Here is a 21,556-nt window from a genome sequence, read left to right on the forward strand (position 1 = left end):
GAAGAATTCTTTAATTTAGTGATTTGAGGCTTCATATCTAAGAGCAGCCAAAAAAATATAAAATAAAAAAAATGATAATAAAAAAAAATCAGTGCAATGAAAAGGTACAGTGCTTCTCAATAGGAATTTTCCTCTGAGTCTTGGTTGGAGGTTTCATATCCTCCTGTACATCCCGCTTCACCCAGACCAGTTGAATGTTTGGTTGTATCCTGTGGCAGAGAAAGTGCAGTTAACTTCTTTACTTGGTACCAGCTGCAATCCCAGCAATGCTACACACCTTCTTTTATGTCTTTCTCACATCTGTCACTTTGCTCATGAAGTTCTTCCCTTGGGGCAATTTTAATATCATATTTCTAATAAGTAATGTCAGATTTGATCTCACAGATTTTGATTAATTTGCAACTCTTTTCCAAACTCCTGTGCCCTTCCCTTAGGGATGAATAAGGCCTCACCTTCATTGATTGGAAAGGTGATTCTCTGAAACTCTACTTTGGAGGAAGGAAGACCTTCTGAGAGAAAACAAAAATTGGTTGTAGAGTGTTTTTCCAAAATAGTTGAGGAGGGAAGGGCAGAGGTAGTCTCTTTGAGAGATTACTTTGCAGGAATAAAATAAAAAAGGCTACTGAAGACCGAGACGAGTAGAATGGATAGAAAGTCCTTTTCAAAATATTATAAGGTATATGAATGAGGAATGAGGAATGATTGTTAGCTGATCTTATTAGTTGGCTAAGGATTGGATAGCAATGCTTATCATAAAATTGTGTACATAGGAATGCTGATATCAGTATCTTTGAGTTACCAGGATGTGACAGGAGAAAGGTGGTGATTTAGGATAGGGGGTATTATGAATCCAGCTGCCTTATTTTCATGAGCAGTATATGTACCTGTTGTAATATGTTCTTCAAACCACCTGTCTTTCACACAGGGAAGGAAAACAGAAAGTCAAAAAAGCCAAGAGACAAATTATTTCTATTTCATCAATGAATCTATAGCCCCCACCTTTTTTTTTTTTTTTTTCTTTTAATTGAGTAAGTTACTTTTGTGGTTTTTGTCTCACTAATACCTTTTACCTCTGTAGCTTGCAAGTGGCCTGTCACTTAATCAGCTTATATTTTGATGCAGGGCACATGGTCCAGATGCAGTACTGATGGCAGAAGGCAACCGTCCAGCCGAGCTGACACAGTCCCAGATGCTTCATATCGCCCAGCAAATTGCAGCTGGTATGGTTTACCTGGCATCACAGCACTTTGTGCATCGGGATCTTGCTACCCGGAATTGCTTGGTTGGTGAGAACCTACTGGTGAAGATTGGGGATTTTGGGATGTCTAGAGATGTGTACAGCACGGACTACTATAGGGTAAGTGAACTGCTGTAAGTGCTAACAACTGAGGTCTGGTTCAGTAATCATACCACACTGATGTGACAGATTCTGGTTTTACACTGTTGGGTAATTTTGAGGCTGGTATACGGAGATCCTGGTTTTGGGTTACAACATTCCAGTAAAATTGGAGCAAATTAATCAGAATAAGATTGGCATGTCCTGTTTATGTGCGATGACTTTAAATTCTAATAGTAAAAGATAGGAAGGTCTTTCTGGGCAGAAATTTTACATGGTTGTTTGGCTGTAGCGAAGACGAAAACGAAGCAGATAGGAAGGAAGAGTGGGTAATCAGATCTGGCCCAATACTTCTGAGTTATTGAAATATGTTATCATATGTTTCTCATACAAGTGGAAATTGTTTCTTTTAGGTATTTTATGATGTTCCATTATAAAGTTTATTTGAGTAGCTGTAAGTAGCAGATAGCAGTGCTGAATGAGCTATTTCGCTCATGGAAAGACTAGTTCAGAAATTATTAACTTCTCAGTTCATTTAAAGCTATCTGCAAGCTTCTCCTGCCTTAAGCCTATTCTTTAATTCTACTGCTTATGGTTGAAGAACTGTTTTGCATCACTCTGGTGAGGGTGATAACTAAGTAGTGGGTAAGAGTAGCCCTTGGTGCATGTTCAGATTCTGGCCCAGGTTGTATTCCCTAGGCTCAGTTGTGGTATAATGATGTGTAAAGTTTGTAAAGGGTTCCTAGAGTTGCTAGGATTAACAGGACCCTGTACATTAATCAGTATCACTGATGCTGTCTTTGTACTACGTGACAAGTCAGGTAGTTGATTACCACATGTGTAGCTTCATGAGTAGGAACTGCAGCTATCAGGTTTTTATGGCTTGCAGAAGGCAATCCATGGGCAAGCTGTTAGTTTGTGGGTGCTGGAACTGTATGTATCTTGTAAAATAAGCTACTCAGTCTCTTCGAAGCACATTCTCTGTATGTGCCTCTCACATCACTTATTATCAGTGACTTCTTTTTAGGTAAAATGAAGGACTCTTCCTTATCCATCCTAACTGGGTTGCAGTGTCCATAAAATGACAGTGTCACCTCTGTGCCAGTGTTTGTCGGATGCCTGAAAAGAGATTGATTTTACATCCAACTGATGCCTGACAGGGCAGAGGAGGGTGCACACAAAAATTATTTGTTGTGTATTGTTTTTCTTAACAGCTGAGAAATAAGCTTTCTCTGTTCTTTGTTCCTCTTATCTTATTTTAGAAGGCAAACCTAGTAATTTGTAAACACATGAACCAGACTCCTCTTATATTCTGTTATTTTGGAAACTTGGCACTTCAAGCTATTTGGTCAATGTAAAACAAGCATGACTTCATTTCAGAACTTGGAAAAATACATAGGATAGTAATCACTGACTCTGTGTTCGCAAAGACACCAGTGAGCAACAAAGGCTTTCTTGATTTTGCTTCTGACAAATGAACAGTACTTGCTGGGACTGGAGACATATCTATGTTATGTATTTTAGTGAGACTGGATTTATTTACCAGTTCATCATTAGAATTAAGAATGAATGTTCATGCTTAATAGTAAGTGTTTGCAAAAACCTTGACAAGAACAGCATTTTTGAAAAATAAATGCTTTGTCTTGTTCTAATTTTTGAAAAAAAAAAAAAATCCTGCTGCAGAAAAACTACAGGCAAAAGGGGTAGAAACTAGGTAATCATACAGGCTTCCTGGGGACAGCTGAGGTTTGGTGCAAACATTGGTGTAGTGGCTTTGGTGGCACCTTACCTCCTCATGTTCTTCTGGCTTTAATCCTTGAGTTTTATGCATCAGCACTCAAGCAAAGCTTTTACCAAATGAAGGAGGAGTTTAGAACAAGACCAGGATTTTGTCCTGCCTGAAACATGACATAGGGAGGTTCTGGTAGCCTGGACAGTCATGGGGTGCTTTTCAAAGTACCTCATGCAAGTGATTCATTGCATTTCTCATTGCCTCTTCTTCAGAGTGATTCTCTCCTTTCCTCTTCCTTCTTCTTCTTCTTCTTCTTCTTGTCCCCCCCTCCCTTCTTCACATCATTCTTTTGAGGCCAAGGGAGGATCGGTGTGGTCCAGGAAGAAATAAAGGAATGAGAAGAGAGGGGGAGAAGGAAAGGAAGAAAAGGACAGTGTTTGAAGAGGATGCAGTAATGGGTGTGAGAGAGGGAATGAATAAGTCAGTTCATTAAGCAATGTAAAAGAAAAAGGAAAAGGAAAGTGGAAAGAGGCATTAGTAAAAGACACAAATGTGGTTGAAGGGAGAAAGATGTAGACATATGGCAGAGGTGATGAATGAAAATATAAATATCATGGTTCCACCCAAATTGATGAAGTAAGTTTGCAGTATGATGGAAATGTATGAAACCTCAAGTTGTGTAGTCATTTGTTTTGAACAGAGAGAAAATTTAAAAGGATCATTTCTCCAACCCCGCACGTTCCAGCTGTCTTTTAGCTGGTACAGAGGAGAGACAGAGCCACAGACTGCCTTGCCACTGTATTTCACACTGTTAAAAGCTGGAAGCCACAGCTGAGTCTTTGAGGTTTTTGACTGCACAGCTTGGGCCATATATGGGCTAGCCAGAGTCTGACTGTGAAATAGTCAAGGCTAAGGCTATGATGACTTTCCAGAATGTTGCCTTAACAATTATGTCTATGGCAGGCCTAAGCAATGAAATTAATTGATGACACTGGGATGGCACTGACCCACCATAACTAATTGCTTATAGCAGGGTAAGTCTCTTTTAACTGGTCAGACTTAATTGTATGCACAGAAGAAATTCTTCCCCAACTTTGACAACTTTATCTGATGTTCATTGGAAGGATTTATACAGCTTCAAAAAGCTCTGCAGTTTGGTATTTGTGTTTGGTATTTGTGTTTGTTAAGGCACTGGAGTCTGTTTACTGAAATCCTACCACCTTGTCAGGATGCTAGATTTGCCCAAGATGATTATTCATTGTTTGTTTCTGTAAGATAAGGATGGTCACCAGTACTTGTTTGCTGTCAGATTGTTAATGATACTCTGTATTGAAGCAGCTCAGTAGTTAAAAGAGTTTTGAGGGAGAAAGAGGGAGAAATATCCCTTGGGTTCAGAATGCATGTCATGCGTGGCTCTGGTTACACACAACGTCTTCTTTTCTTCCTCCCTTCTTTTTTCCTTCCTTTTTCATCAGACATCTGGGGGGTGGAGAGAGTCCTGATATACATGCTAACAGTGAAACAGCAATAGTTTTCAAAAGTCACCCCAGATGATCACGAAGAATTTGCAATGCCTTTTCCTCTCCTGCACTGCCATCCACCTCAGGTCAAACTAAAGCAACTGTCAAATAATTAGTTTCATCCATGTGCCAAAAAGCTCCAGTGACTGCTGCACTGCAGGCCTTGTAGCACAGTGCATCACTTCATGACGTTATTTATTTGCAGAGTTTAGGTCTCAGGTTCATTAGGGACTTTTACTTGTTTTGTTGACGTTGATGTCTGTTTTTTGTTGCTTGGACTCCCAACACTCACAAGTCAGAGTTTCCCTTCTTTCCCTCTGATACTCAAATAATGTGACTCATCAGCAGCCTTCAGTGGCTTGACGTACTGATACTAAAGCATGGGAATGACCAGATTGCTAGTATACTTCCTTGCACTCAGAAAATACTTCAGGACCTTTTTAGGCTCAGAGTTGAAGTTTGCAGCTGCTGCTCAGTACTTGGTCTTAAAATACTTTTCTACATTTTCTTATCATATACAAACAAACACAAAAAAGAAGGTCATCTCACCTCAGTACTTGGAAAAACTTAACAGGGATATGCTTTAAATATCCAGCCTGGTCAGCCAGCTGCAAGCTTGAGCCAAGATCTTGCATGAAACTGTGATCTCACTGAAGTAAGTAAGAGCTTTGGCATTAACTTCATTAGGACCAGAAGTTCACCCTTCCACGTTATGTCTGCCCAGTGCAGAACAGAAACTCTGTTTCTGATTTAGATTTATGGAGCTAAGTTGTGTAATCCCTGTTTAGCTATTGTATAACTAACTTGCCTTTATGCAACAGTGCAAGGAACAGTAGAGAAAATAAGGACTCTATATCTCTGCTTGTACAAACCATAGAAAGAGCTATCAGAAACCTGGAGCTATTAGCAAAGTTTTCATCTTTAGGCCCAACTTGTCCAAAAGCTACAGAGAGGTTTAAAAGTCGAATTAGCCTAAGCCTTTCTCCACTGCAGAAATCTATACATTAGGTGTTAAGGGCAAGAGGAGTGACAAGAGCCTGAGACCTCCTCAAGTCACAGGGAAAACCTCAATACTCATTAACACCCTTAGCACCAAATCTTATGAAAATTCCAATCTGCCAAGGGAAAAGAGGAAGAGATGTCAAGGGTATCAATGCTGTCCTTGGTCCCTAAAAAGAAATCTTCTGACAAAAATTTCTGAGATGTCTTCCAAAGTCAATCACCCCTGACATAAAACAGATGGTGACAACAATCCCTGTAAGTCTGTCTCAGTCAGAATTACCTTTTGGCAAGTAATGGTTCCGTTTGGCATAATGTTATGAGTGCTCAAACCAGCTACACCAGCCTGGCATTTCTGGGGTCTAGTAACAACCATTGGAGCACATCTGGCTCAATATCCTGTTTATGAATGTCATCTGTCCTCAGTGCCTCAGAGCAGTGGGGGAACAGAGCTTAACACAGATCCACACCATGCAACAAGAGGTAAAACAAAAATGCAGGAGACCGATGCCAATCCTGAAGAAATAGGTTAGTTGCACATAAATATGGTCCAACCTGCATAGTGCCGACAACCTTGTTTTCAGATCTCTCTCTCACGTATAGTACAAAATTGGACAGCAGCAGTCTTCTATCTCTGAAGTTTGAATGTCCAATTCCTAGAACACTCTTGATTATTATACAGCCCCTCCCATTAATTTTCCAAGGTGGACATTGAAAATAAATAGGATCCTGATGATGGGGCCTTCCTTGGAAGGCTGCTCCAGAACCTCTCACTCGTCCTGGCTGCAAATCTTAATAAGTAGTCAAAATTAGTTCATGACCAGTGTACACCCACTTGATCACATTATTCTCCAACAGAGAGCATTATTCTCTCTTCCTAGCTTTAATTTGTCAAATGTTTTTAGAAAAAGTAATGCTTTCCCCTCCCAGACTGTTTTGGATGGTTAAACAAGGCAAACTGTCAGGAGAAAAGGTTCTTTTTTCTTCTCCCAGTAGCCTTCTCTTACATCTTTCAGTGTGTGAAACAACAGTTTAAGTGTCTCTTTCCGTTTCAGACATCACAAGAGCTCTGAGCAGTATTTTCCAAATAAGGTTTTTGCCTTTTCTTGGACCAGAAATACTTCCCTGCCTCTAATGAAAATGCACTGCACAGTACATCCTAGACTCACATAGCCTGTGTGATATTGGCATACAGTCACTGTATTGTCAAACAGTGCCCTGGGCCACTCTCATATTCTGTGGCTTTCAAATGAAGAACATCCTCTTTTCTGAAGTTTTTGGTTTCAGTCTCTAAGTGAGTGGCTGGCACATCTTGTACCTCTGGTGGTTGAGAGAGACTGTCGTCTTTCATTTATTTTTAGCTTCTTTGGGGGCTGCTTTTTATTTTTATTTTTTATTTTTTAATTAAAATTCAGGTCTTGTCTAAGTTGATGGTGAGTAAAGAACTAAAGAAACAGAATAGTGGAACCAAAAAGTAAACTGACAAGGGAGTGAGATAGACTTGCAAGTTTCCTAGATTTTTGTGTCTTTGTTTCTTAGTGTTTTATTTCTTGATCAATTCTAGTTAATGTTAAATAAGTATTTTGGGAAAGGATATCTTCTTGAAACATAGCGTACCCATGCAACTTTCATTTAAGATGTGAGAAGTTGTTATGCTTCTTAGACTCCAAGGAAAACTTCCAGAGAAACTAAGAATTACACAATTTGATATTCTATGCCAACTTTAAAAATACCCAGTTTCCAGACCTTCTTTCTACATAAAAAGGTCAAAAACCCTTTAAGAAACAATTTTGACCCTGGGAATATTACAGCCCTTGGCAAGGAAGCCCGATTCTGATCTCCTGTGTTACTCTGAAAAAAACAGAATATTGGTTTTGAAGACAGTGAAACAACATTGGTATTAGAATAGTGAAATGGAAAAGAGCTTCTTGGCTGCTAGGCACAGTCCCTCCTTCACATGTGAGCCTAATACTTAATATTGTAGAGTGCTGTATTTCTGGCGACTGCATAATATGGTTTTCTAGTGACTCTTTATATGAAACATTTGCTAAAAGATAATGCTAGTAAAATAACCACCAGAGAATGATATCACTTAAGTTATTTCCAGTACCAAATGCCTGTTTGCAAAGAGAATTAATGCATGACAGCAATGGACTAAAAAAAGAAAAGGCTGGTTCATCATTATTTGGGCTATAACTAGCCAGGCAAGCACCACCATGCAAATGTTTACAGTGAGGAACAAGTGTTTGTCTGTTCCGAAAGGGCAGTAGCAGCAAACACCTGCAGGTTTCAGCTGTCACTACAGAGCTGAATACCTATGTGGGGGTGTTTGGAGGAGGCTGCACTAAAGAAAACAAGAAAGAGTTACTGAGAAGTCAACCAGCTTGTCAAGGCATCCTCGTAGGTGTGTGTATTGAATTGTCACAGTTTGAAGGCACAGTTTGAAGGCTTTTTATTAGCTGCTATTTTTGCATTCATTGCTCAAAAGGAAATTATCTGCTTCCCTACATGGACTTTTCGTCTCTCCTCCTCCGTCAGAGGCTCATTGCATCATGTGTAGTGCTGGGGAGGACAGAGGGTTCCAGCAGCCCTGGAGGACATGCACAGATGATTTCATGCAACTGGAAACAATACAGGAAATAGTGGGGCAGCTACAGAGATGTAAATCTAAACTAGGTCTCCTTGAAGTCAGTGCAGTATTTTTGAACTTACACTAAAATAACTGCAAACAGAATTAAGCCTAATGGTTCTAGAGGGCTGTCAGAGGCTTTCTGAAAGTCACTACTATGTCATCATTCAGAAACTTTAATACACCACAACATCCTGATGCTAAAGGACAATGCCTGTTGCTATTTGGCCATGTGAGAGTATATTTTATTATGTGCAGGAAGCGTGCTCCTTACAGTGCTTGCTTTTACACATCCCAGACTGTTGGTGCTTCTTCCTGAGCTGCAGCTTAGTGACCTGCTCAGTGCTACACAGAGTGTCCAAAGGCAGCTTTGTCTCAAGCAGGTGTAGTTCTATTTTTATTGCCATTTTTAGCATGGCAATAGAAGCAGTCACTTCCCAGTGGAGTTTTCTCATCTTCTTCACATCAGGGTCATTGGTCTTGCTTATGGTTCTGTCTTCATCTGTTTCCACTGACACTGATCTTAAAAGGGGAGTCCCAGAAAGTTTTCCATATTAGTGTTAGGAGAAGAAACATCAGATGTCCAGCATGTGTAGTATCACACGTTTAACAGCAAGTTCCTACTAAGCTCCATCTTGCAGTTTTATTGACAAGACAGTAATATAGAAAATGAGTTTTTCACTGAGAGGTTGTGGTATACTTTGTTTTGCTGCATTTTAAGACCCCTCTCACATGAAATGTGCAACCAGGAAACAAGTTCCACTGTTTCTTGAGCACATTCTCCTTCAGTCTGTGAGATCCACGAGGGCAAAACCAGAAGAATATAATGACAAGGCTAAAAAATGGAGCTGATTGAAAGAAAAGCTAGAGCATAGTGGACTTGCTTTTGTGACCAGTCTTTTCCTTTGGAAATCTGTCCCTGATGTATTTATGCCAGCATGGTTCATATGCAGGATATCAAGAAATAGTCATTAAAAACTAGTTTGTCTTGAGAAAAGATGTTCAGGCAGGAACCAGTACCTAGAAAATTACACTATGAGATACAGAAATTCTATTGACCTACACTATTGCTGAAAGTTCTGAGTGTATGCTGATCAAAATCTTAACCAAAGTGGTTAGAAATTTTCCCTCTGTTTGCTTCTGTTAAAAGCTTTGAGAATTTATGGTTTGCTCCTACTCTGATTATAAAGCAGATATTACAGTTTTCAAAGAGATGGAAATTCTGGTTTTGTCCACTCCATTTTAAAGTCATTTTTATTCTGTGGATTTCAGGAGGGTTATTCCTGATGAATGCAGGAGGTAAGAGCCTTAAGATCTATATGCATGCCTATAGAATAGCAGGAAGTTTACACAGTCAGCATCACTGGTGGCTGACACAAGCTTTTCTGTTAAGGGGCTCTTAGCACAGATGCTCATTAACTTTAAAAGTCCTTTTAAAATTATATATACAAAACTGAATCATTCTTAAAAATAACCACACATATGGATATAAATTGCAGGAAAGCAGTGAATCACACATTGAAATTAGCTTTACGAACTGCAATTTGTAGAGCTTTGCAGAACTGTAATCCATTAAGTAGCAGTGCAGCCCTACAAAGCCATCTTTGCAGGTGCTGGAAAGATTTGGCTGCTGCTGAAATGTTTAGCACATAAGAGGGCCGTGTCCTTAATCCCAACCCCATTCACAATTTGCCGGATCATAGTTTGATGATTAGTGGGGACTAGCTCCTATGATTTTATCAAGAGCCAGTGTTTAGCACAGGGTTTTAGAGAGTGAGTTTACAGGCAGCATTTTCTAGAGAACAGGCATAGAATAACAAGAGAAATAATGAAGTGAGTTCTGTAGTCTTGCTTCACGGGCTAGCTCCTTGTGCAGACTACTAATGTCACTCTGTAATTGTGGTAAGGAAGCATTTGTAAATATCTGGAAAAAAAGATACTGTACTATAGTGGTACAGACAGTCACTTTTGGCAGGAAATCTGCAAAGCAAATGACAGAACTCCAAAGGTTAGCAGCTGAAGCTGTTGACTGTGATGTGTGATGCACACAGTGTGAGGAGAAGAAGTGGGAACAAAATGAGAAAAAGCTCTCTGGGAACACTGTGAGCAGACCCAGAAAGTGGAGCGGCAGCTCTGGGCTGCAGCAGAGCACTGGTGCACCTTGTGCGGCCACGCCACTGCCCCTGCTGATGGTGGGGTCAGCACAGAAAGGCCACCCAGAGGGAGCAGGGCTAAGCTGAGTTCTCCTTTGAGGACTGGTCACAGATTCGCCTCCCAGCAGAGTCTTTGCTGGCTTCCAGCTGGAAGATTTTCTTATGCTAATAGGCTCCCTCCTTGCAGAAAGGAAAGCAGTTGCTAAGCAGTTTTCCTAAACATGCATTTTTTTCCTAGGTCCAGAGGACAATTGGCAGTCTCTTGGCGTACAGAACTCAGGAAACACAGAAAGGAAGAGTTAGATAATTAGGCTGAAATACTATATGTAACAGAATGGATCAAGAAGATGAGGACAACATCAGCTAGCAATATAGAGTGGAGCCTGAAAATATGGTTCTGTAGATCAGTGCACACATAGGAAAGAGCAACTGATGGTGAGTGGAAATTGCAAAGAAGGGAAGCAATGTGTTGTACTGCAGGTAGCTTAGGTCTCCACTACCTTCTGGGTCCCTCGGCTGTTTGAAATAGACCTGTCTGAGCCTGTTGACGTTGGTGACAGAGAAGTGATGTGAGCATGCTCTAGGTTTTTTATATAGTTGTAACCCATATACCTTTCCAAAGCCTGTTTAGTATCAGACGTCATGAAGAGTGCTGAAGTTTTTGAGAGGTTGTCAGGACAGTTTCCAGGTTTGCCAAAAGGTGAGGACCTCAAAAGTGAGATGATTTTGCATCTGGCAGGCCCAGGAACTTGTACTTAATCTTCAGCGATAACTTGGCTTTGCTTTAATATAGTCTTACATAGGGAGCCAAAACTTTTACAAAATGCTGTCAAGCTTCTAGCCGTGCCCAAACTTTTAGGATTAGATGAAGGCCTGCTTTATGATGAATGAGGGGAGATGCATCTGATATCAAGGGTTGATCTTAAAAAAGAAAATCAGCAATGCTCAGGTTGACTTGAATGCTTATATCTCCATCAGATGAGTAAACAGATCTGCAGAAGAAAAGCCACAAGTAGGAAGTAACTTTGTTCTTCCCAATGCAGAGAAATGCTTTCAAGAAAAATTTCTACTTTAATACTTTTGAATTTACTTCTAGAAGTTACTATTTACTTGCCAGTGAACAGTATCCTTGCAAAGCTGCTGTCCAGCCTTTGTTAATTTGAAGATCTTGCATTAAATTTGATATGCAAACAGTTCATATTCCTCTGTTCCTGTACATGTCATCCTGGGCTTGATATTGCAACAGCAATGTCTCCTGCCTGTGATTTGGGTGCAGAATCGGACCCATTGATTCTGGTCAGACAGAGTATGGTACCTCTATCTGAGCTTGCATAAGAGGTGATACAAATGAAGTTTTGAAAACTATTTCCTTATTTAGTCCTGCATCTTTGTGTTGTTCTCAAGCTATTCCCCAATGTGCATTTATGTTGGTTAGAGGTTTAACGTGGTGAGTGGATGGGCCTAAGGAAATGTGTGACTTGGCATGAGTTGCATCTGTTCTCTTTGCTGATGAATGTAGTTAGTCCTTAAATTGTATTTCAACACTTAGTTTGACTTAGAATAATCACACTTTTAGTTTGCTGTGGTATTTTTTTTTTTTTACCTTTGTGGCAATTATGAGGAAAGACTACTTGAGTGTGGTTTTGTTCAAGGAGCTGTATTCTGATTTGCATCATGTGACCAGGAACTCCAACACTTGTTGAAACTAATCCAAATTGGTACCTAACCGTATGAAGTCAGGACCCTTTTTGAGATTAATTTTGCTTCTGAGGAGTTTGCCTAAGCCACCTTATACAGAATTGAGTCATGAAAAACAGTAAAGTTGTGGCTCCAATTTTTGAAGGCAACTAATAGAATGGTCAGCAGTAATCTTTATAAATCTTTATCCTTGCTGATGTTGATGAAACAAAACCATTTTCAGCACTGTTACAGAAAATACATGCTCTGACTTTTTTTTTTCCATACCAGCAGTGGAAAATATTGCTAGCTCTAATTATTAGAAGAGACATTAGTTGAATTACTTCTATACACATCAATTCAATAGAGCAACTTAAATTCTTTCACTTAAACAAAAAAAAAAAAAAAAACAGTGCTAAAATCCATAAAGTATCTTTTTTTTTTTTTTTTTTTTGTCCCTTTTGCTAAGGGCAAGAATTGTGAATGAGAAATATATTGGAGTAAAGTATTCATTGGTGTTAAAGAGCTATTCAAGCTAAAGGTCTGTTTAGCTGGTTCAGAAACAAATAGGTATGCACTGGCTTGATTGAGAGTATAAATGCAAATTTTGTAAGTATAAGAATTAAGCCTGAAAGCACCCTTTCAGCATAAAGCCCAGCTGCTTTCAAGGTAGAGGTAGATACACTTTGGAAAAAGCTAAAAGAATAGTCATTTGAGGTACCTAGGAGAGGTCCTGATGTCTCATGAAATCCTATTTCAGTCCCATATACTACATAGCTGTACTCAAGATTTTCTCCACAACTGCAGGGCCTGAAAGTGTACATTCTTAAATAAATGTCACCTCGATTAGTCACATAATCACATGATTAGAAGCTATGACCGTAAGGAAGAGCTGTAGTGCAAGACTTTTGATAATAGAATAAAAGACTGCAAAACTGCATCTACAAAAATATTGAGTCTCTCTACTATTTAAGGGAGTAAAATACTACTAATAAAGGAGTATGTGGTGAAAATAAAATGTATAAAAAGCCATTTAGAGTTAAAGGGAGCTTGAGACCAAGATGCTTTTAACCACAAGATACTTTTTGTTGTTGTTGTTGTTGTTGTTGCTACTGAAAATGAATATGATCTAAATAGTTAGTTTTATAGCCCGTACAATTTTTATTGAAGACAGAAAGACATATTCATACATATTCAGAGACTGAAAACTTGTCCGGCTCCAGTTCACTGGGAAAACGGGAACTGACATCACTGGGGACAGGACTTTTACCTTTATCCTTACTAACTGCAACTTTGTGATGGTATTACATCTGTTTTACTTGTTTGTTCATTGTTATATCTAAAAGGGAAAAAAATCACAACTGTGATGAGCTTTTGATCCAATCCATGCATGACACAATGTGAAGCAAATGATTTGCTGGAAACATAGGTTGGGGGGAGGGAAAGGGGGACGTTGTTTTGTTTTGTTTTGTTTTTTCAACTGATATGTAAAATATGGTGGAGCCTTATTCTCCCTTCCTTATTAGGTCTTTTTATAACATCATTTTGTCCACTCTAAGGTATACATGTATGTATGAAGGGACTCCTTCAAACTACTTTATAACATGCAATATTAAGTTCCTATAAATCTGGATTTAATGTTATACACAGAAAGGGTGAAAATTTGTCATGGCAAAGAACTTGCTCTTATTTTCTTTTCATTTTTTTCTTTTTTTTTTTGGTGATAGAATGTTGAGAAGATAAAGAACTGTTCATTAAAAATATTGCCAGATATTCTTTGATAACACATCAATCTTGCAATTGTTTCACTGCCAGTATAAACAGCCAAAAAAAAAAAAAAAAAAACAAGAGGAAACACAAATGACAGACGTGATGATTACAAATCATTTGCCATATTGTTTTTGTCATCTACCTTTCTTATACTGCCTCAGCCTAATCCCACAAAATAAAACTGTGATGTTAACCTGGAGAATAGAGATTCTTTCCCAATTGATAGACCAGATGCCTGTCACCACCAAGTCACTTTGAAAGGATAACTGATAGGCTGGGCTCTTTGCAAGTTACTGCTTTGCATGCAGTTCTTTTGCATCTGATTATGCTGCCAGTGCTATTTTCTGATGGTGAGATTTAGTGCAGCATAGCTGGCTGGCAGTATCATTGTAGGAGATTTTTCTTGCTTGTGAGCTAAGCAAAGGGCAGGGTCCTGCATTCTTGGCATCCTGTCATATGCATGAGCTGTTTGTTTTTTGGATTCAGCAAGCAGAGTTTTAAATCATCTTTAGCAAAACAAGACACAGAGAAAAAAAGAGAGATCAAAATAGAGCTGAATATTTCATGTCATAATTTTGGCAACATGTCTTGTCTTGTCTTCTGCACTGAAAGCACCAATGAAAAATGGAATTTAGCATTTTTCAGTCAAATGGTTTTTCCATGCTCCTTGAGTATCCTCACATATTCTAGGACTGGTGTCTCATGCCATATCAGCCTTTTTCAGATAAAAGAATGTAGTGTTGAGTAATTGTGTGGGAAAAACATAACCATGTTAAAATAAAGCTCAGTGCCAGTGCACAGTGAGTGGAATTTGCCCCTCAGCGGAAAGCCAACAGATACTACTTGAATCTACAACATAAAGCTTACAAGATATTTAAGATATACAGGCCTAATATTGTAATCTTCTGCAGGGGGAATTCTGTTGAAAGTGATTGAAAGATCCACCTTGTACAACTCCTACCTGTTTGCATAGACACACAGTTGCGATATTTTACATCTATCATGCCTGGAGGAGCATACAGTTTTGAACAACAAATGTTTCCATGGCAGTTTGGAGAGGGACTAAATGGTGGTTTTGGATCTGAGCCAGGTTGTATATGCTTCCCTGTTATGCAATATTAACCCTCTTGTTTTCTGTCTTGAACAGCTTTTGTTAGTAGAATAAAATACAAAATAGGAGAGGAGGAAATTGAAGGTTGCACAGCAGATAAAGCTGTACTACATGCAATGAGAAGCCCTTCAAATATAGCTTAAGCATAGCTAAAATTGCATAAGCTAGGAGATAAAAAGGAGTGTCACAGACAGGCTTATGCAGCTCCACCGTACAACCTGAGACTGAAGGTATGCCTACTCTGCAGACACTGCTAGCTCCAAAGCTGTGACATGAGCTTGATACAGACTGCAAAGCTAGCCAGAAGCAGAGGGAATACTCCTTTTCTGGGGCGTACACTTCTCTGTGTGTGCTACTCACAATACCCAAGTTAGCTGCTGTATAGTGTATATGAACACAAGCTGCTGGCTTGTGTTCATATGTACTCGGTTTTGTCATTAGGGATATGGAAAACAACATCACGTTAATTAACACAAGCAAAAATATGTGCATAAATCTAATGATTATTTCCTGATTATATTTTTTCCCCTTTTAATCTGGCAATATTTTACTGCACTTTAATAGATACTTTTTAAGACAAAAAGCAGCAAGCTCAGAGAGGTAACGATGGATTTTAAAACTACCTGAGATCCTCAAAACACCTGATTTTGGAATAACTTTAACCTCAAAATTTTGAGTGTCCGTGTTTTCTTACTGGTCTACTGCTTCAGAGGGTCAACTCTGAGAAAAGGCAGGAACTAGTTGTTAGGATCAAGTTATGTAGAGGGGAAATGTGGATTTGCTTTAATAAAAAGTGCAAAAGTGTGGCCCTAAACCAGAAGAGGAGTTAGAAAGCAGTAGGTTGAAGAACTATCTGTGATTTCACCTCCCAAAGGACACTAGGAATAAGTGAAAACACACAGGGAAAGGCTAATAGACAAATAAAGCTAGGACCTACAGGGATACAGTGAAAAGTGCCAAGAAGCATTTGGGATTGAAGTTGAAAAGGATATTAAAATAAACAGTAGAAGATCCCGCAACTGTAAAGAGAGTAAGAAGGAAAGTGGCACCACTACAGACATGATGATGTGGAAAGGAGAGTTAGTTTGGCCTGGAAGCAAAATTAATTTTTAACATAAGGTCTTAAAAGAACAGTGATGAATACAAAGATACAGGCAAAGTGGCTAATGGGACTGAGAATATGAAAGCTAGACCTGGAGCATACATAAAGAAGATATCCTAGAAGAATGAGGGAAATGGAGAGCCTATTTTATGGCAGGAGACTAAGAGTTCAGGAAATAATTTAAGTAGCATAAATCAGCACTACTGCCCAAAGAGAAGGTCCTACTCCTACTCTTGCTAGTCTCAGCAGAAAACTCCTGAAATATCCATCAACCATTTTCCTGGGTTTTGAGAGGACAGAATACCTCCAAACTGAAGTATCAGATGCTTTGGCTTAGTGTTTGTTGAAGGAGAGTTTAAGACTCTCTAAGTACTATATGAATGCATCAGAGATGTACATAAACATTAGGGAAGAAAAAAATATTTGAAGGATGATGTTTGCAAAGGAACAGATAATCATAAAATGGTCATGAAGGAATTTAAGCAAGAGATTAGAATTAGAGATGGTTTCTAACCATCAAAAGAATGAGGCTACTGGACACCCTATAATCCACAGAGGAAATTGTTGTTTTAAAGTGGTACTGAGCAATTTATAAAAGTCTGAAATCTGAATCAGTTCACCCCATCTTTGGTTTGTACACTTTGTATACCAAGAAGAGTTACAAGCATTTGTGAAAGCTTAAAGTTGCTGATTTTTTATGGCAAGAAAATAATTTTGAGGAGAAAATATTTCTGGTTCATCAAAATACTTGTCAATAGCTATGCAACTCTAGTAACTTTTTAGCTTCTCTCTCTGCTGGCAAGGCCATACACACAACAAAAATCAGTTCAGACCTTGTATCCTCTCTACGACTTTTTTTAATTTTTTTTCTCTGATTTTTTAATTTTGCATGCAGTCTGTCCTCACTTTACTTTCATTAGTATTTATTACACTTTAACCTTCAAAATTGTAGGGAGGTTGGGTTCTAGTTTCACTGATGGTTTTGTCTGACCATAAGACGAGCAAATATTTATTTGTCATTGTCTTCTCCCAGTGTCCTCTTTTTATCATACGGTAAAGTCAGGAGAAGATATTAAAGGATGAATACAAGCAAATAGTTCTTATGGTCCATCTATATCTTCCTCCTATTTCCTTCATATCTTAATTTTTTTCAAGAAGGGCAACAATTTGAACTTACCATCTTTTCAGCCCATGACCATCTTAAAAGCATGCGTAGCATGTCTGTTTGTGACAAGGTTCACAATGACCCTTGCTGGTTCAGTGAAGGTTTTTTTAGATCAAAAAGTTACAGCTTTGCATGCAAATGGGGCCTTCTATGCTGGTTTATACGAGGTTCTCACTAGAATTTTAATGTATAGCAAATTCATCACACTCATCATTACATTCTATTTGCATTGCTCAAAAATCACAGAATCACAGAATTTTCTAGGTTGGAAGAGACCTCAAGGTCATCGAGTCCAACCTCCAACCTAACACTAACAGCCCTCCACTAAACCATATCCCTAAGCTCTACATCTAAGCGTCTTTTGAAGACTTCCAGGGATGGTGACTCCACCACTTCCCTGGGCAGCCTGTTCCAATGCCTCACAACCCTTTCTGTAAAGAAGTTCTTCCTAACATCTAACCTAAAACTCCCCTGGCTCAACTTAAGCCCATTCCCCCTCGTCCTGTCACCAGGCACGTGGGAGAACAGGCCAACCCCCACCTCTCTACAGCCTCCTTTAAGGTATCTGTAAAGAGCAATAAGGTCACCCCTGAGCCTCCTCTTCTCCAGGCTGAACAAGCCCAGCTCCCTCAGCCGCTCCTCGTAGGACTTGTTCTCCAGGCCCCTCACCAGCTTCGTCGCCCTTCTCTGCACATACTTTCACAGAGAGCACAAAAACATTATAACGTTAGACAGTGCCTGGAGTTTTCAAGTTCTGGAGATCCCCAGTCTGATGATGAAACTAGCAGCAGTCCAGCACTGATACGATGATCAGAACACCCATCTGCAAGTTTTCCTGAGTATAGATGGCTAAACTGGACAAAGGCTAAATCTTATCTTGGATAGAATGGCAGAAGACGTAATAAAGCAAATCTATATCTGTTATTCTCAAAATGTGAATAGTAATTCTGTCTCACTCCATGTTTCCCTGCACCACCTACATTAGAAGGTATTCTATTAGAAAGGGACCAGGGCATGTTGCCTTAAATTTCACTTACTGTTTTCATCCTTTCTTCTGTTGCTGAGTCTGGACCAGGTTGAACAGCACTGAGATCAGTTGCTTGATTTCTAGTAGGTGTCTGGGTGTGTTGGTCTAGTCTTGCTCTCCATTGTGAGCAGTGGGAACCTTGAGTGGCAGGAAACACACGTCCCAAGGTGGCAGTGGAGCTTTTGTTCCACAATGAAATCTCAGAGAGTATCTCTCTGCAGCTGTAATTTTAATTATATAGGATGATCTCCTGCCTTTTATAGAGCAACTATTCAGAATTTAAAAGGAGTCTGGAGACTTCTGGGGACAGACAGGTTAAATTATAGTTATTACCAGGGGACTATTTAAAGATTACTACCCTCTGAATAGCAAATCCCCCAACCCCATTAAACACAAACAAAACAGAAAAAATTTGGTTGTCCTTCCAGAATTTTTCTAGCATTCGACTAGTAAGTTGCAATTTCCACCCTTTACCTCAACTCTTTCTTCTGCTTTGTAGGAAGAATACTCATCAGTACAGTTTCCAGTTTGTCATACTGAGGTCGTCAAATTAAAAAACACAGCTATTACTTGCTTTCAATAAGTTTTGATTTGTAAACACTAGAATTGGTTCCACCATGTGCATAAAAGAGCAGAGGCATGTGCATACCCAGATTTGAACATTATTCTTTTCCTGGGGGTGGGTTTCTAAACACTTATCAATGTTAAAGGTCCTCTTAACCTTCTCCAGTGCACTGCTTGGGATTATATGATTGCTCAAGCCATTCTAGGACACTACTGGGAAGAGCTTGTCTCCTACATCAGTAGTAGGGAACATTGGCTACATTCCCTTCCACCACAGATTTCCCATTTTATTCCTCACAAAGCAGCTTATGCTCCTCCTGGGGATCTCACATGCACCAAAATGGAATGGAAGTGTCATTCCTTATAGAAGTCAGCAAAGAGGCAACAAGATTAGGTTTGCTGTAATGGCTATGCTTGGTCTTAGTGGTGACCCATTCTACATTCTTCTAGTATAGGAGATAGTATAGTTAGTAGGATAGCTGAGGAACCAGTTGTCTCTGCTGCAGTTGTAAACCTTCGAGGGTCAAATCCTATTGCTGACACGTTGCAAGGAACTGTTGTGTTTGCGTAAAAGTAGATGCGGAAGAACTTAGGCAGGTGGCCACACACTTGAGTGATGAGATTAAAAAACAATATTAAACAGTTCCCTCGTATCCTGAGCACAGTCTAGCAAATACACAGAATTCAGCAGAGGTCCTGTGGAAAAAATATTATTAAATCATGGAACTAAAACTGTTTTCCATAATGCATATTTGGAGTGCTGGCAGAGCTGGCAATTGCCAGAGTCTTTCAGTCTGGAATGAATATATCTATGTTTGTCTGCTCAAGATTCCAGCACCTTCAGTTCTTGCTATGAAATGCCAAAGATCTTCATGCACTCCATTACATTTTCATTCAATATGCAGGGGATATTTCCTCATTTCCTTACCAAATTGAAGGTTTAACTCAGTCTTTCTAATGTGAAATGCACATAGTACATGAGAAGAAGCAGGGAAAGCAAGAAGTAAACTGGGCCCATCTTCAAATTGAGACATCTCATATGTAAACAGTATACACATTATGATGAGGTGGATGTTGTCCTGACTGTCTAACCTTCCCAAGCAAATTCAATATCCACACAAGACTCCAGCCTTTCAAAAAATTGAGGTTCTTAAGCATAAATCACACTTGCTTTTAAGCAATCTGCACTCTCTCCAAAGTGATACTAGAAAGAGAAGATTACGAAGAGCAACTTTTCTTTGTAGTCCATATCTAATAATTGCAAAGTTTACCCTTTCCAGTTGTTCCTGTTCAGTCAATGGAAATACCAAGGCAAGAGATGGCTTCTGGATTGACTGCAGAAAAGCTGCAAGATATTCCTTGGTTTGAACTGTAGCAGAATGAAAATACCAAGCAATGACTTATGTACATATTTATTTCTTAAAGATGTTTTTCTGTTTTATTTTAAAATTGAAGTTTTGTTTTGTTTTGTTGTTTGTTTGTTTGTTTTCCTCCAAGGTATTAAGTTAGGAAAGTGTTTCACTGTCTGAACTAAAGTATCCTAAGCCCTTAAGTGATTGCAGGTTATACATGTACCATTGTTTAATGTAAGAAAGGTGTTGTGAGTATCATGAGATCACAACACATAAGTCTACTTATCCCAGTATTCTGTCAATGACATGGCTGTAGAATATGTTCTTTAGGGAGAGCAAGTAAACCTGGACACTTTTTGTGGGCATTTAATTATACTGTTATAGAGTCTATCATTTGTGGATTAGGGATGTTAGGTACATTCCCGCCAGTTCCTGTTACTGTCTGTTTATGGATCAACTGTTCATGAATTTGTCTAATTTGTTTTTGACCCTACTGATACTGTCTGCCTTAACAACTGTGACATCAAGTTCCATAACTTTACTACCCATTATGTAAAAAAGTATCTGTTTTTAACTTATGTCCTACTAATTTAATGGAATGTCCTCTTGTTACAGTATTTCAGACTTTGGTAATAACAGTACTTCAGTTGTTGTTGGTTGACCTTGCTTTATCCATCACTTTCATGATTTTATGAGCCTCAACTTAAGCATTTTTGCTCCCTTTTTCTTTGCCTCTCCAGCACATTACATCCTCTTTGAGCTGTGGAGAGCAGAACAGCATACAGCAGAATTATGCCCTTACATCTTGTTGTTAGTACCTGTGCTGATGATACTCAATGTCTTGAATTTTCCTGACTGCTACTGCTCACTGAGTTCTTAGAGATTGCTCCAAGATCTCCAGCCTGAGCTGTAGCTGCCAGTTCTGAGTATAAATACAGGTTACTAGGTTACTACACCTGTTTATCACATGTATAGTTATCAGCATTGAAGCTCACCTACTGCCTACTCTCTCTGTTTTGCAATATGATTCCCAATAAAGCCTCTCTGAGAGCTTACTATCACCCACAAAATTGGATTAAGTAGAAGTACCCTCCCATCTCCAGCCCGCTGATTAAGATGTTGAATGTAGCTGGTCCTGGCATTGACCTCTAGAGGGTACTTCACTACCGTCTCCTCTCTATCTTGAGAAGTGACCTTCAAGTCCTGTTCTCTTTTTTGTTTCTTTGTTTGTTTGTTTCCTTTAACCAGCTGTCAGTCTATAGAAAGACCTTACCTAAACCTTGCAGAAGCTTATTTTCTTTAATAATTTTTGATGTAGAGCCTTATCACAGCTGTTTTGAAAATGCACGTGTGCCTGCTGGATCACCTTTGCTTAGATGAATCTTGACTCCCCATTGTGCCACTCCTAGGCTGGTAGGG

At 39.2% G+C, this 21,556-nt stretch overlaps 1 protein-coding gene across 5 annotated transcripts in view; it reads left to right on the forward strand.

The window, feature by feature from the left end:
• Nucleotides 1-21,556, forward strand: part of NTRK2 (neurotrophic receptor tyrosine kinase 2) — a 204,189-nt gene that overhangs the window by 158,751 nt on the left and 23,882 nt on the right. For all 5 annotated transcript variants that reach the window (XM_084505478.1, XM_084505480.1, XM_084505477.1 and 2 more), the window contains one exon: nucleotides 1,123-1,357. In XM_084505478.1, coding sequence (XP_084361604.1) covers nucleotides 1,123-1,357 — 235 coding nt within the window. The remainder of the gene's footprint in view (nucleotides 1-1,122; nucleotides 1,358-21,556) is intronic.

Source organism: Aythya ferina (assembly GCF_964211825.1).
Source record: "Aythya ferina genome assembly, chromosome: Z".
Taxonomy (NCBI): Eukaryota; Metazoa; Chordata; class Aves; order Anseriformes; family Anatidae; genus Aythya; species Aythya ferina.